General features: G+C 41.3%; 1 protein-coding gene across 3 annotated transcripts in view; it reads left to right on the top strand.

The window, feature by feature from the left end:
- The first annotated feature begins 11,148 nt into the window (after positions 1-11,148).
- The window catches only part of LOC125380108 (sodium/glucose cotransporter 4-like), a 75,137-nt gene continuing 70,564 nt past the window's right edge, over positions 11,149-15,721 (top strand). Inside the window, exon 1 of one of the 3 annotated variants that reach the window (XM_048396392.1) lies at positions 11,149-11,405. In XM_048396392.1, coding sequence (XP_048252349.1) covers positions 11,316-11,405 — 90 coding nt within the window. In that variant the 5' untranslated portion in view covers positions 11,149-11,315. The remainder of the gene's footprint in view (positions 11,406-15,721) is intronic. The other 2 variants (XM_048396391.1, XM_048396390.1) reach the window with 2 other exon arrangements.

Below are 15,721 nucleotides of genomic sequence, written 5' to 3'. Positions count from 1 at the left end.
GAGGCATTTGGTTGTTTGTTTGTAACCGGACAGTCTTACTCACTGTAGAGTTCCACCCTCACATTTTATTCCCTATTTTGTGATATCAATAATGCATTTATTCGACTTTATGATATCAATAAAATATTCGTATCATAAATAGTTTTTTGATATCGTAAATTAATTACTGCATCACAATTTTATTGCATTATTATTATAATGGTTTAAGATATTTTTATGACAATTTAACGAAAGGAATTTGTGACATCTGAAAAATTTGAATATCTTTTCATATCACAAATTCGATTTAGTGATATCAATAATTATTTTTATGATATCTTCAATTGTATTAATTCCTTATAACTGCTCCCTTGACAATGCGGCCTTGGAGTATTGGGAGCAAAATTAGCCGAATGCACCGCTAAGCTTATTAAACGGCACAAGGTTTTGAACCATATTAATTTTGTATGTATCAATCATTATTTTCATGAACCAAGAAATGATTGTTTTCAGTATCAGTAAATACATTTCGAATGTGTGATATCAAACAATGATTAAGTGATATCACTAATTCGAATTATTGATATCTAGACTTACGTTTTGCATTTCTTTTATAACCAAAACAAAAAATATAAATATAATAAATATAAACTCGAATTTGTGATACCATTACATGAATTATTGATATCGTGGAAAGTGTATATATATAATAGAGCGGCGCCTCAGATAAAATGTGTGTGTGCGTGCGTGCGTGCGTGCGTGCGTGCGTGTGTGTGTGTGTGTGTGTGTGTGTGTGTGTGTGTGTAAACGTTCGTGCTTGTGAGCGTATGAGCGTGCGTGTGTGATGTATAACTTGGCACTAGGCAATTTTCCAGCTATATCGTGTTGGCCTTTAAATAATCGAGTCTGGACCAGACAATACAGTGATTGATTTCAGGACCAATGATCCCCCTGCTTGCAGTCAGGATTACTAACCAATCATTGGCTACCTGTGTCTGGGTGGGCGGGGACAGGATCCAGGGGGTCCGGCCCCACCCCGGGGCACCCCCACACCTTGAAAACAACCGTAGTATGTTGTAGGCTGTAAAGTTATCTGAGACTGAATAAGGATTTTGATATTTTGGACCCCTGATTTCTAAAATGCTGGGACCACCAATGTTTACTGCTTTCATACAAATTGACCAACTTGGATAAAATCGAGAAGAGTCGACGACCACAGCAGTAATATAAACTCAGTATGCGCTCCCTTTCATGTAGATAAAAATGGTGGCAAATGGCGACATTCTTGAAATTCAGCAGTCAGTTTTGATTTTCTTGTATCTGAGTGAGTGAGTGAGTATGGGTTTACGCCGCTTTTAGAAATATGCCAGCAATATCACGGCGGGGGACACCAGAGATGGGCTTCACTCATAGTACCCATGTCGGGAATCGAACCCGGGTCTTCGGCGTGACGAGCGAACGCTTTAACCACTAGGCTACCCGACTACCCCTTCTTGTATTCTTGTATCTGGAGGTTTCTTTTCCTTAGTACACACACCAATAGAAATGTAGATGTAAAGTTTCATGTTTGCATCACCATTTGAGTGAGTGAGTGAGTGAGTATGGTTTTACGCCGCAGTTGGCAATATTCCTGCAATATCACGGCGGTAAACACGGGATACGGGCTTTAGGAGATTTGCACAAATAGGAAGCTATTGTGCCTTTAGCGCATGAAGAAAAGTAAAGAACCTGCTGTAATGTCTGGGTATTTTTAACAAATTCACAGTCATTTTCCACCATTTTGATAGTATGTCAGTGTCACGTGTGCACGAGCCCAGCAGATGTCTCTTCAGGGACGAGGACCTGTGTCAACACTCGTCGTGTTTGCGGTGTAATCCTATCTATTGTTACGTATCACATCTGAAAATGACAAGGCGTCTATTCACGCATTGTGAGGTCGGGACCGCTGACGGCTTCTCAAACAAGTGAGGAGTGCAGATGTACCCGAGTCAAGAACTTGAATTGATGATGATGATGACGATGGTGATGATGGTGATGATTATGGAGATTTAACGAGCGCTTTCGGAGAACCCGATTTCACACGCAGACTTGGGTACCCAACAAGAGTGAGTGAGTGAGTGAGTTGGGTTTAACGCCGCTTTTAGCAGTATTCCAGTTATATTAGCTTAATGTGGGAGGAAATCCTGAAGTGATGAAGGACTTAAACCCCAAATCAACCCCACAACCCCGCCTAGGATACGCACAGCAAATTGCAGCGCATAAGACGACGTGGCCCGTTCTGAAAGAACATATCAATATTTGCGTGAGTTCGGTTTAATGTCGCTTTTAACAGTATTCCCGTTATATCACGGCGTCTCTGCGAGGAAAACCCCAAGTGATGCAGGTCTCAGAGTTTACCACGTTGTCTTCATATACGTGAAACAGGTTATTCTTTCTAGCTTGCTTAGTGGTTAATGCGTTCGCTCGTCACAGGGCGGTTGGGTAGCCTAGTGGTTAAAGCGTTCGCTCGTCACGCCGAAGACCCGGGTTCGATTCCCGACATGGGTACAATGTGTGAAGCCCATTTCTGGTGTCCCCCGCCGTGATATTGCTGGAATATTGCTAAAAGCGGCGTAAAACCATACTCACTCACTCGCTCGTCACACCAATGACCTGGGTTCAATTCCTCACACGGGTGCGATGTGTGAAGCCCATTTCTAGTGTCCCCGGATGTGATATTGCTAAAGGCGGACTTAAACCATAGTCACTAAGTCACTTTCGGTTGCTGCTTCTAAAAATATAATGTTTTCTCCTGAAGGAGTAGCTGAATCTTTAATTAATGTTTTCGCAACACATTTTTGTGTCCTGCGAACAAAATGTATTTGAGAAGCTCGAGTCAAATATTATCAGTGGTTACTCTGATACATTCGAATAGTTGTAGCTTCGGCAATGTGTCATCTTCCCGAGGCAAGGGAGTTAACTGGCTATATAAAGAGTCAGTTAACTCCCTTGCTTCGGGAAGATGACAATGTGTAATCTTTGTTTGTTTGTTTGTTGTTTGAAGCCACAGTCAGCAATATCCCAGCTATATGACGGAGGCCTGCACATAATCGAGTCTGGACCAGACAATCCAGTGATTGACATCAAGAGCATCGGTCCACGTAATTGGGATACGATGACATGCCTCAACCAAGTCAGCGAGCCTGTCCAACCCGATCCTGTTAGTCGCCTCTTATATATTACGACAAGCATAGTCACCTTTTACGGCTAGCATAGGCAATTTAATTTTCGACCAGGAACTCCATCTATCGTGTCATTGTCATATATAAGATAATAATCGACTATGTTATGTACTATTATTGCTTATCATATTGACTTACTTTGAAGTGTCAATGTGAAGCACTTATAAGCAATTGCTTCAATATTGTCAGTAGCTCATACACAAATCCATTATTTTTTCCAGGGATCCGTTCCACAAAGCGATCTTAGCACTACGACTATCGTAAGCCAATGCTACAAGATGGGAATTACGATCAACTAAGCGCTAAGATCGCTTTGTGAGACGGGGCCCAGTACAGTAAGATAAATTTAGTCACTGCAACCACGGCCACAGTCACTCAAGCCTTCAGGTTCATGTCACATATGACCTGTCATTGCAGATGAGATGAGTGATATATCTGCAGTCATATTGGCGTCTGAAACATGGCTCTCTGCATGTGTTGCTTGAAAGTCATCTTCTATAGGTGGAACATTGTAGCTGCCTTGTCAGTGTTGGAGGCCTGGACATAACCTAGGTCATCCAGGGTGTTCACATGTACAGCAGGAGGACGAATGCTGTAGCAGAGTTTAGGAAACACTTCTAGGGGGCTCAATCCAAAGTGGCAAGTTCTTCAACGTTTCAACATATGTCAGCAATGTCGAGAAAGCTGTCTTCTTTGAATTTTTAACCAAACATCACAATAAGAATATCATGTTTCAGTAATGATAGTTGTATGCGCATTTGTAGCATTTTTAATACTATTTATGTATTGATTTAGAACTTAACCTTCAAAGTGACATTGACCTTCAAATGTACCTCCTCGGTGGTTTAAATAATAATTTTCGGCAAAACTTTAATAATGTCCTATGTGGAAAAGGTATTTGCAAACGGTGTTATGTATGTGTTGCATAAATCTATTATTAATGAAATTATCAATGGGAATTTAAAAAATGCACATTTTGACACAAAGGGGTGGGGGGATAACATATTACCAAGTTTTTTAAAAATTATAAAAGTTATGTTGAATATATACGCTGTCATGTCATCACAAGACGTGTCGGCACATTTTGAGATAACATATTGCTTGGTTGATAATACCAATAATTCATGACGGTTCATTTTCCAATAATTTGAAAATGAAAATAGAGCAAAATTTCCCATATTTTGGCTTATTTTTACTAATAACTCGATTTGTGAGAGGCTATAATTATAAAAAATAATAATGATTCAAATCTACTATGTGTAAACCTATCACATAAATGATGAAAATAGGGACTCAATGCATACACTACCTTTTTAGGGGACTTTATTTAATTTTCTGTATTTATACAACAGAAAAGTGCATTTTGACCCCAAACAGTATCTGCAACAAAAACATTTGACCACAGCCATCATTTTCTAGTCTGTTGGATACAAAAACATAAGGAAAATCTAAGTTTGCTTTGTTCTGCTCTGGGGAGGGTTATGTCGGCAGTTTGAGGGCCTGGCCACTACTTTATAAGGGAAACAACGATGTCTCATGTCACGTTTTCTGACGAGTCCAGACACACTTGGTTTTCTGGGTAGGCGTTATCAACGTAAGGCAACATGACGTATTTTGGGATGGTCCTGTAATGATATGGAGCGGGATCACTATGATTGCCAGGATGCCAGTGCATATTGTTTATTGATGGGTCACTGGATAGTACTACCGAGACAAAATACTGGCGCCAATAGTTGCGCCATCTTTCAAGATGACAACGCTCGTGTTCACTGTGCACGTACGTAATTGACTCCCCCCAGCAGCAAGAGTGCAAGGGACAGCCATGAGTCCCGACCTTTCCTCCATACAGAGCACGGTCAGGAGAAATGAACGCCACTAATGGTCTAAGCGGGTCAAAGGCCACACGCTACGTCAGCCGAACTGGGTGGTGAGGTGAAATGGGGTTTAACGTCGCGTCCAAGATCATTGCACTGATTCATAGTGCTTGCCCACTCAGATACCATGCGGCAGTTAAACATGAATACCTCAGTCAGACACATTATACTGACTCAAAGCCGACCAGTCCTTGTTTTAGCCCATTAATGCCGAGCGCCAAGCAGTGTAACAACAAGTACCATCTTTTAACGTCTTTTGGAATGACGCGGTCGGGAATCGAACCCCAGACCTTCCGCTCTCCGGGCGGACGCTTTACCAGTAGACCATGGATGTGGTCTCGAACTTGGCTAGAGGCTTCAAATTGATTCTGACCATACCACGCCGTATACACGAGTATTTCACCAATCAATTTGGGAATGACCTATTATTCATCACCCCAAACGTTCATGTTCTTAACTACACACCCTGTCGTCTTTCTTGATTGTTATCACCTTTACCAAGATGTTCACCGCCAACATGTTCTGTTGAATGTTATGTTACGCCTTGTTCTTCCTTTTTAGTATCAATTACTGGGGACAGGGGTGGCACAGTCGTCTAAGGCGCCGCGATTCGCTGTGCAGAGTTGCGTCCCTTGGACAAACCAGAAACCTATGATTGTGGGTTCGAATCCCGGTTCGCCCCGATTATGTTTCTAGGTTTGTCAGCACCATACCCGTGCTCGTGGGTTTCACCGAAGTGGTAAACGTCTGAGACCTACAATGTACATCACTTCGGGCTTTCCTCCCACATTATGCTGACACGCCGTGATATAACTGGAATAATGTTAAACGTCGGCGTTAAACCCAACTGACATTTCCATTACTCGATTTCTCTTTGTATTTCTGTAATGATCTATTATTTTCGAATATCTCCTACCTTTAAGGAGAGTATATCACGGCGTGTTAGCTTGATGTGAGAAGAAAGTCCAAAGTGATGCTGGTCTCAGATGTGGGTTTACAAGGATGGGAATTGCGACGGAAGCGGAACTGGATTTTCAAGGATGGGAATGGTGACGGAAACGGAACTGGATTTTCAAGGTTTGGGCATTGTAACGGAAGCGGAACTGGATTTACAAGGATGGGAATTGTGACGAAACCGGAACTGTGTTTACAAGGATGGGAATTGTGACGGAAACGGAACTGGATTTTCAAGGTTTGGGCATTGCGACGGAAACGGAACTGGATTTACAAGAATGGGAATTGTGACGGAAAAGGAACTGGGTTTACAAGGATCGGAATTGTGACAGAAGCGGAACTGGGTTTACAAGGATGGAATTGTGACGGAAACGGAACTGGGTTTACAAAGATGGGAATTGTGACGGCAGCGGAACTGGGTTTACAAGGATGGGAATTGTGACGGGAACGGAACTGGGTTTACAAGAATTGGAATTTTGACGGAAACGGAACTGGATTTACAAGGATGGGAATTGTGACGGAAGCGGAACTGGATTTACAAGCATGGGAATTGTGACGGAAACAGAACTGGGTTTACAAGGTTGGGAACTGTGACGAAAACGGAACTTGGTTCACATGGCTTGTGTATTGCGACGGAAACGAAACAACAAAGTTTAAGGCATTGCAAAGGAAACGGAACCGGATTTATAAATTTTGGACATTGTGGTGGAAATGGAATTGGATTTACAAAGTTTAAAGCATTGCGACGAAAACGACTGGATTTACCTGCAACTGGGCCACTTTCTCACCCTACAGTATAAATACCCTACAGCATGTGTAAAGTACAGTAAAAATTAATCATACATTGGAATAGTGATCTTGTACAACCCCACATGAATCGGAGGAAATAAACCTTGTTATAAACGATATTAAATATAGATGTACACGTTACAGCGTCTCTATCAAGTACTTCACTAGATATTGAGAGGATAGTTTTGCTCTTAACTGGTCCTTCAAGTACTTGACGACGCGTCGTGCAGATGTCGTTACACCAAGAACGGCCTCCAAGGACACATTGGTGGACGACTATCGACTGTAGGTGATTGTAATCGCCCGTGCTTCACATAACCGAGGGGTTGGTTTGTTGTTTAACGCCGCACTCAGCTACATGACGGCGGTCTGTAAATAATCTGCACCAGACAATCCAGTGATTAATATCATGAACATCGATCCACGCAATTGGGATACGATGACATGGGTTGCTGAAGACCGAAACAAAGGATATGTATTACATATACGAAACAAAGGATATGTAATGAATAAACACATAAAAAAGAGCAATTGCACTTTAATATTTACATAAACACACATATTTGTATATGAATGACATATTGTGTTGATAAATTGTCACCTGTCATGCAAAGTGTCATAATTGGTTTTCTATAAATGAAAGCTTCCATAATTTGCACCCATAAACCGAGAGGCTAAGAAAGTATACCGTGTTTTGTTTTTATGTAATTGAAAATCGAAAGAACTGTTGTTAAATCTCATTGTGTCTACTTAACCATCACTCATTCCTGCAACAGTTTGTAATCATGTGGAGGGTGAATTTGGTGTAAAAATATCTTGGTTCAATGAAGATTGGGGTAAGAAATGAATTTGCAACCACATGACGCCTACAAAGAATGAATTGTTGCAAATTGGTGCCGAAAAAAACCCAAATATATATATTTTCAAAGATAAGATGTCTAAGATGCCGACCAACAGTTCTGCATTATGCGAAAGATTTTTTTTTAATTTTAAAAGTTTTAAATACAATTACACATCTAAAGAAATAAAACCATGTAGTGGTATTCTTTAAGTGCTGACTAAGTGCCAGTACAGTTCATTTTGTGCTCCTCAATTTAATCTTATATCCAGTCCTAGTGTACAATTTGAAATTTGTCGGTTTAAAACACAAACTGTGAAGATGATCTAAATACCGGGCGGGCTGTGGAACAAAAGTGTGTTCTTTTGGCGGCGGAAAACACACACACTCTTTCCACCTTTACATCATTTGATTTATATCACAAATATAAAATAAAATTACATATATTTAAACGAGATTATTTTTTTCTCTCTCTCTCTCTCTATATTGATTAAAATATCACAAATATAAAATGAAATTTCATATATTTAAATGAGATTAATTTTCTCTCTCTCTCTCTCTCTCTCTCTCTCTCTCTCTCTCTATTGATTATCTCTCTCGATCGAGTTCATCCCAGACGTATTCGATTGGGTTGAGATCTGGAAATCTCGACGGCCAGGGCAAGCCGTTGATGTTGGCATCATAATGGTAGTCTACCGTGACACGAGCTGTGTGCGGTGTAGCGTTGTCCTGTTGAAACAGCTCCTTCTGGTGGTCAATGATTGGAAGAAAGTGGGGTTGAAGAATTTGATTCATGTTGCGATCTGCTGTCAAATTTCCCTGAACCACAACCAAGTCAGATCTCGTGGTGTAGGATATGGCCCCTCACACCATGACACCACCTCCACCGAAATTGTCGAATTCACATACACAATGTAGGGCGAAACGCTCATTTCGACTACGATAAACACGTTGTCTTCCATCTCGCCGGTGAAGAAGGATTCATGATTCGTGATTCATCGCTAAAACATACTCATCTCCAGTTTCTCAAATTCCAAGGCTGTAAGCCATGGCACCAACGCAAGCGTCGCTGTCAATGGATCTGTTGCAAAACAGAGACGATACCTAGTCTTCTGGGTCGGATTCCAGCCTCGCGAAGATGGTTCCTGACAGTCTCTGGCAGTGGAATTGAACTGTTTGTATCGGTCCCAAAGGCGGCAAATGGTGTTGTGGTGGACGTTGAAGTGACGTGCAACAGAAGACTGCGACTCCCCTCTTTGGATACCTCCTTCGGCCTATAGCGTATACTTGCCTTTTTATAGCCACTACCACGAGTACCGAATGCCATAACTTGCACGTGCATTTTGCTTTATTGTTTTCCTCCATAACATTTTTGAACATTTGTGAAAACAATGCCGTTTAAGACATTGCAAATCGACAATGACTGCGTTTTGACGCACCGTGTGTCGAATATTATTTTCGAACATTTTCCAATAACATATATCCAGTTTATATACCGGACTTTTTGTGTAGTCAGGTTCAATGAACTACATACTACCTGTGCGTTTCTTTTTTTGAAGAGAGTATCTGTAAATCAATTAATAAAAAAAGACGTTACAAACATAACGCGCCGATGATGACAAGGGCATCCAACAGTTGGATCAACATCAACACCGAACCTTGTGTCTCGAATGGATGGTCACACCCCGCCGTGTCACGGGATCACCCCTCTGCTGTAAGTAGAGACACTGCATTTCTCTCAGCCACTCCCCCCACCCACCCCCACTCCACCCCCCCACCCCACCTCCCCAACCCCCACCCCCCAGACCCCTCTCCCACCCCACCCCCCACCCCCACCCCACCCCATCCCACCCCACCCCTCTTATGTAGTGTGAAGTCGTGAGTGAGGGAGGAGAAGAGGTAGTACATGTTAATCTACATATCTTTGGTGGCTCTTGTCTGGACTAGTCTGAATTTGTCTACATGTTACGCCAACTGTAGGCAATGTTTAAGGCGTGACCCTGCATTTTTAGGCTTGTTGACATGTGGTATATCTGCCAAACTATACTGTGAGCTATGTTTCAAAAACTAGGCAATAACAAACGGATAACTTGTTTATCAGGTTAACTGAGAACAATTAATGTAAATATATATGTATCATTGGTTATGGATTATAATAGATCACCCAACAGATTGTTACTCATTTGGTGGAGACATAGGTAAGGTGAGGTGAAAAGGGGTTTAACGTCGCGTCCAAGATTATTGCACTTATGTAGCGACGTGCCGATTTTTAGTGCGAGCCCACTGAGATGCCATGCCGCAGTTTAACATGAATACCACACTCAGACACAGTATACTGACTCCGAGCCAACCGGTCCTTGTTTTAGGCCCTTAATGCCGAGCGCCAGACAGGGTAACAACAAATAACATATTTTGGTATGACGCGGCCGGGCGGACGCTCTTCCACTAGACCACGGAGGCGGTCAGTGTAGGTATAGACGTTGTTAGTAGTGATGAGTGAACTTGAGACATTTTCTCCATGTGAGTGAGTGAGTGAGTGAGTGAGTGAGTGAGTGAGTGAGTGAGTGAGTATGTTTGAACTTCAGACATTTTCTCTTAATGAGTGACTCTTAGATATATTCCAGCAAAACCACGGCGAGGGACTTCAGAAATGGACCCATGTTCAGAAACGAACCCGGGCCTTCTACGGTTCTTTTGAACCACTAACCTATCACACCGCCCCTTTCGCTGTGTAATTAGGGTAAACGTTAACATTATATTTACGCCCTTCATAGAGTTACCAGAAGAACAAGGAATGCCAAGTTCCTTGCGCCAAGTGCCCCTTTAAAGCTTAATGTGAGTTTCACCTGTTGTTGCACTCCATGCTGGCTTTGGAAGATAGAGTGAGTGAGTTTGTTTTTAGCGCCGCTTCAAACAGTATTACATTACATCATGACGTGACATCTTAATGTCAGAAGCAGAAAACTAGGCGTTTACGTTTAGTGAGTTAGTATGGTTTTACGCCGCGTAAATGCAATACTCCAACAATATAACGACGGGGGACACCAGAAATGGGCTTCACACATTGTAACCATGTGTGGAACTGAACTCGGGTCTTCGGCTTGACGAGTGATCGCTTTAACCACTAGGCTACCCCGCCGCCCCTCAAGGATCATAACGGTAACACATAGGATTCGACCCATAGCAGGTTCTTGCAGATGAAATATGGATAAAAATGACACAGAGAGGAAGATGTATTGGATTTTTATTACTTCAACAAAAGGTTTTCTGTAAGAATTTTAATTTCATTGTTTATACGTTCAGGTATGAATGTATGTCGATAAGGCACGAAATCAACTGCAGTATTTAACAACACATTGCTTGACAAAAAACACATGAAGAAAAACTGTGCCAACGACATGTTTCCCCAGCCGATACAATATTCACCTAGCTGTATTCAATACAGAGTCAATATCTGCTTAAACAAGTGAGAACACAGGAGCTGGGGGATCTCCCTGCTGTACACCACACCTGATATTTGCGTCTGACCCGAGCAACGCTTCAGTGATCCTCTTTGCTACTGAATATTCATGAGACGGCAAAGAATGGCTGGCAGGTAGGTCAGAGCCAGTCTAGGAAGAGAGAGGTTTGAAGTTTACTTCTTGAAGACGGACAGCCGAAATGGACGTGGAAAATACGTCACGTCTCCATTATGGGGACATTTTGGTGATCGTCGCTTACTTCGTCATTGTTATTGGAGTCGGAATTCTCGTAAGTAGCGTCTTCTTCTCACCTGTAATTATTTAGAGCTTGTTTACCTGTGCAGTGAACGAGCTGGTGTCGGTCTATGCGGATGACTAGCGTACAGGTTACCTTCATTGTTAAGCATACAGAACATTAACAGTTATTCAGGTTGCAATTACATGTATTTTGACAAGGAGGGCGTATTAATACCACAACCCTCCCCTCCGTGAGCATTTTATTTATTTCAAACGTCATTTTTAGTATCATATATAGATACCCAAATGTGTTAAGGTGGATTGTTACTATACTTTCACTTATAACAACCAGTGCCTCTCGTGTGATGTATTTCACCGTCATGTCGTGAAATACTTGATGAACTGGCCACAACACTAAGCGTTCCGATGATCAGCCAAGCATTACGTGCGCTCCTACAATGTCTTGTTCCCCAACTGGTTTTTCACCGATCTGCTCAGTCAAGCCCCACCCCACCCAAACCATGCATTCGCACCCTCCGACACCCCCACCCCTTCAATGCTCCTAAAGACCAACCATCCCGTTGACTCCACCCTACTAAGAGACTAAACAGGGTCTCATTGACTATATATAGTTTTATTGTGCAAAGGTATGTTCAAGGTATGTCGTTGTGTAAATTCTAAACCTATAGTGCGCGTTAAGTCTTGTTCGGCAACATTGCGACTACCTTGCAAAGTGCGCTACACTCCCAGCCAAGTATCCAAGTGCAGTTGGGGAGCGAGACCTCTAGTGATGTATTTGAAATATATGCTGTCGGAAGTTAAGCTGAGCTATTTCGTATTTCAAGCATCGTCATGGTCTTGTGAAGACAATAACACTCCTTTTCTACGCAAATTCCCAACAATGACATCATATCTGTGTGTTGATTTACGTGCTCAGTGTAAACGCACACACACTGCAGTATGCTGTTTTAATCAACCCGTCTACTAGCTCGTAAATAATGGCGACATGTAGGATCAGATCTACCAACGGATGTTCTATTTTTGAACGCGTGCGTGCAGAATTTCTGTCTGACATTGTAATAAATAAGGTTTTAATCAGGGTTGAGGTGTAAATTGTAAGACGTGTGTTATTATCCAAACGTATTTAGGTGATTGCTCAACAAATAATAATAATAACAATAACAACAACAACAACAACAATAATAATAATGATAATGATAATAATAGGCTGCAGTGTTGGGGAGTCTTCACATTCCCCGAAAAGTTCTGGGTGGGTTTGACTAGGCAGCGCTTCCTGGGAGAAGTCCCTAGGGCCATGAGCTAATGATGAGCCTAACCAGACTGACTGTGCCAGGATCACCCAAACCCTCTTTGCTGCATTTTAAAATTTTAATCGGTACACAATAATAATAATAATAATAATAATAATAAGAACGACGACGATGATGATGATGATGATGATGATTATAATTTTAAAAACAAAAATGTTAAATAAATAAAAGATATCGTACTTGTAGTTTTCCTGTACTATAATGATCCTGTCTCAGACACATTTACAAGCAAAGTTGTATGTGTCGCCTCGGTGACCTCTTGACCCCGTTGACTGAAGGTGACAGAGAGGATCAATTGAGGCTTCCTACTGTATCATATAGTTGTCAGATGTTGGCGGATATGGTAGTGCGGTAGCCTAGACTGACGAACAGGGTTCGATTCCCCGCGTGCCCACGTTATTATAGTTCGCCCCACGTGCCCACATTATTATAGTTCGCCCTACGTGCCCACATTATTATAGTTCGCCCCGCGTGCCCACATTATTATAGTTCGCCCCGCGTGCCCACATTATTATAGTTCGCCCCGCGTGCCCACGTTATTATAGTTCGCCCCGCGTGCCCACATTATTATAGTTCGCCCCGCGTGCCCACATTATTATAGTTCGCCCCGCGTGCCCACATTATTATAGTTCGTTAGTGCAAATTCTTAAACACGTCACTTCCGGTTGTTCTTTTATTTCTCCTATATAATGAATACGCCTAATATATGCTGACACTTATCAGTGTGTTTCCTTTGCCTTTTTATATTTTGGAATTCATCTGGACAAAACGTTCTTGTTGTATTTGCTTTAAAAATAAAGTTGATACATCGATATAAGTTTACACTTGACAATGAAAATATATAAAAAAAATTGCATGTCACGACTGTTCATCTCGAATTTCTTTACGACAGCATGCAGTTTGTAGAGTATGTACATGCATATATTGTGAGGCTTGGAATAAATAACCCAATCTCTCTCGCATACCAAGTGTTCATCGATATACTGATGATGTGCAACCTACCAAACACGTTTAAGAACAGCAACCCATTGAACGCACATTAAGAACCCGGGACAGATGGTACGCATGCTTCATGCATTCGAGGGCTGGTCAAAAAGTTCTAAGTCTAACAAACAAAACCAACAATTGTGAAAGTGTAATTCTATTTTTTTAAATAATCTCCCTTCTTTTCAAAACACTTCTCATATCGATAGTGAAGCTTTTCAATTTCAGTCAGGAAAATGTTTTCTGAAGCTACCCTGAAAAACCCATTCACGGCAGCGCTGAGGTCATCGTTGTCGTCATAGCGCCTTCCACGAAGGTGTTTTTTTCAGTTTAGGAAACGGGTGGAAATCACTTGGTGCCAGGTCATGACTTCCTGGGGAGTACTTTTCTCTAAAGACAAAAACTTGACTGTTCGGTAATCGTTCTGTTCCATTCCTGTGTCCATTTGGACCCTATCACGTTCAACTGGCTGTCACTAATATACAAACGGCCTCAGAGGACCAAATACACTTGCAATGAACTACACAAACAATGTAATACATATACAATGACCAGTTCACTTTGTTATGGCCCATAGTTGAACGTTAGTCAGGCTTAGAACTTTTTGACCAGCCCTCGAATCTAGCCGCCCCTGTGCTGTGTCTTGAAGACAGGCTGCCTCGTTTACTGCATTACAAAAGGATATACAGTAAACTACGGTTATAACGAACTCAAAGGGACTACTAATTTTAGTTCGTTATATCCGTCAGTTCGTTATAAGCGTGTTCGTTATAACCGTAGTTTACTGTATGTAAATAGTGTAAGGCACTCATATTCATCAGTCTGTTCATGACTTTCAACAATGTTGTTTTCCAGTCAAAGTCGAATGAGAAGAGAGTTACTTTACAGAAATCTTCGCATGAATCATTATGTGTTTGATGTAATCTGTACACAACTTCTTTATGTAATGTGTAGACATTTTTTTTACTCCTTGAAACCCCGGGAAAATACTGTCCGCCCAGCTCTGAATGTTCGCGTGGTATTGCTGTATACTAGTTACCGTCAACAAAACTGCTTCCCATTTGTTTGGAGTTGGCAAATCAACAGATATATTAATTAGATTATTCTCTGGCTTTGGAATAAGCGTTCACTTTACAACATATGCATACAGTGCAAATCTGCACCTGTGTAAATTTACATTTGCACCTGCTCCAGACATGGTGTAAATTTGCTCGTTTAAATATACACACATGAGCAAACGCGTTCACATGACAAGTATACACACGTATTATTTTAACACAATTATGCAAATATATACACATATGTATATAGGTGCATGTGAAGGGGATGTTTAACAGATATCGAAGCGTTTGAATCAGTAAATTTCGGTCTCTAATCACAAAAAGATGATTACAATGATGATGATGATGACGATGATGACGATGATGATGATGATGATGATGATGAGGAGGAGGAGGAGGAGGAGGAGGAGGAGGAGGAGGATGGCCGAGACGATGATATTACTTACATCGTTGCGTTTCATAAGGACGTGGGCTGATTCCTATTTGACATAAAAGGATATACAGTAAACTACGGTTATAACGAACTCAAAGGGACCACTAATTTTAGTTCGTTATAACCGTAGTTCGTTATAAGCACATATACAGCATAACTACAGCAAATTGTAGGGACAAAAAAGTAAGTTCGTTATATCCGTCAGTTCGTTATAAGCGTGTTCGTTATAACCGTAGTTTACTGAATGTTCCATTTATTTTGTCTTTCTTGTCTTCATGACCCGACTCTGAAAACCATTGTGTCATTAAGCAGATTGAAAGTCGTCAGATATAAAGTGTTATTTCTACTCGCGTGTGTATCAATGTTATATTTTGTGATACAGTATTTCACTATACACATTCTAAACGGTTGTACGTACATCCGTATATTTACTTATTAAGTAAATCAGTATGATGTCAGGAAGTAGCGTCAATGTACGCAAATTTGGATGTAATTTTGTCTTTGAAAGGCGTTTAGAAGTGATACACATAAGAAAGAGAATTTATGGATGTCAACTTCT

Source organism: Haliotis rufescens, unplaced genomic scaffold, assembly GCF_023055435.1.
Source record: "Haliotis rufescens isolate VD_foot unplaced genomic scaffold, xgHalRufe1.0.p SCAF_15, whole genome shotgun sequence".
NCBI lineage: Eukaryota > Metazoa > Mollusca > Gastropoda > Lepetellida > Haliotidae > Haliotis > Haliotis rufescens.
Note: the sequence above shows the minus strand (reverse complement) of the source record. Positions and strands in the feature narration are given on the sequence as shown.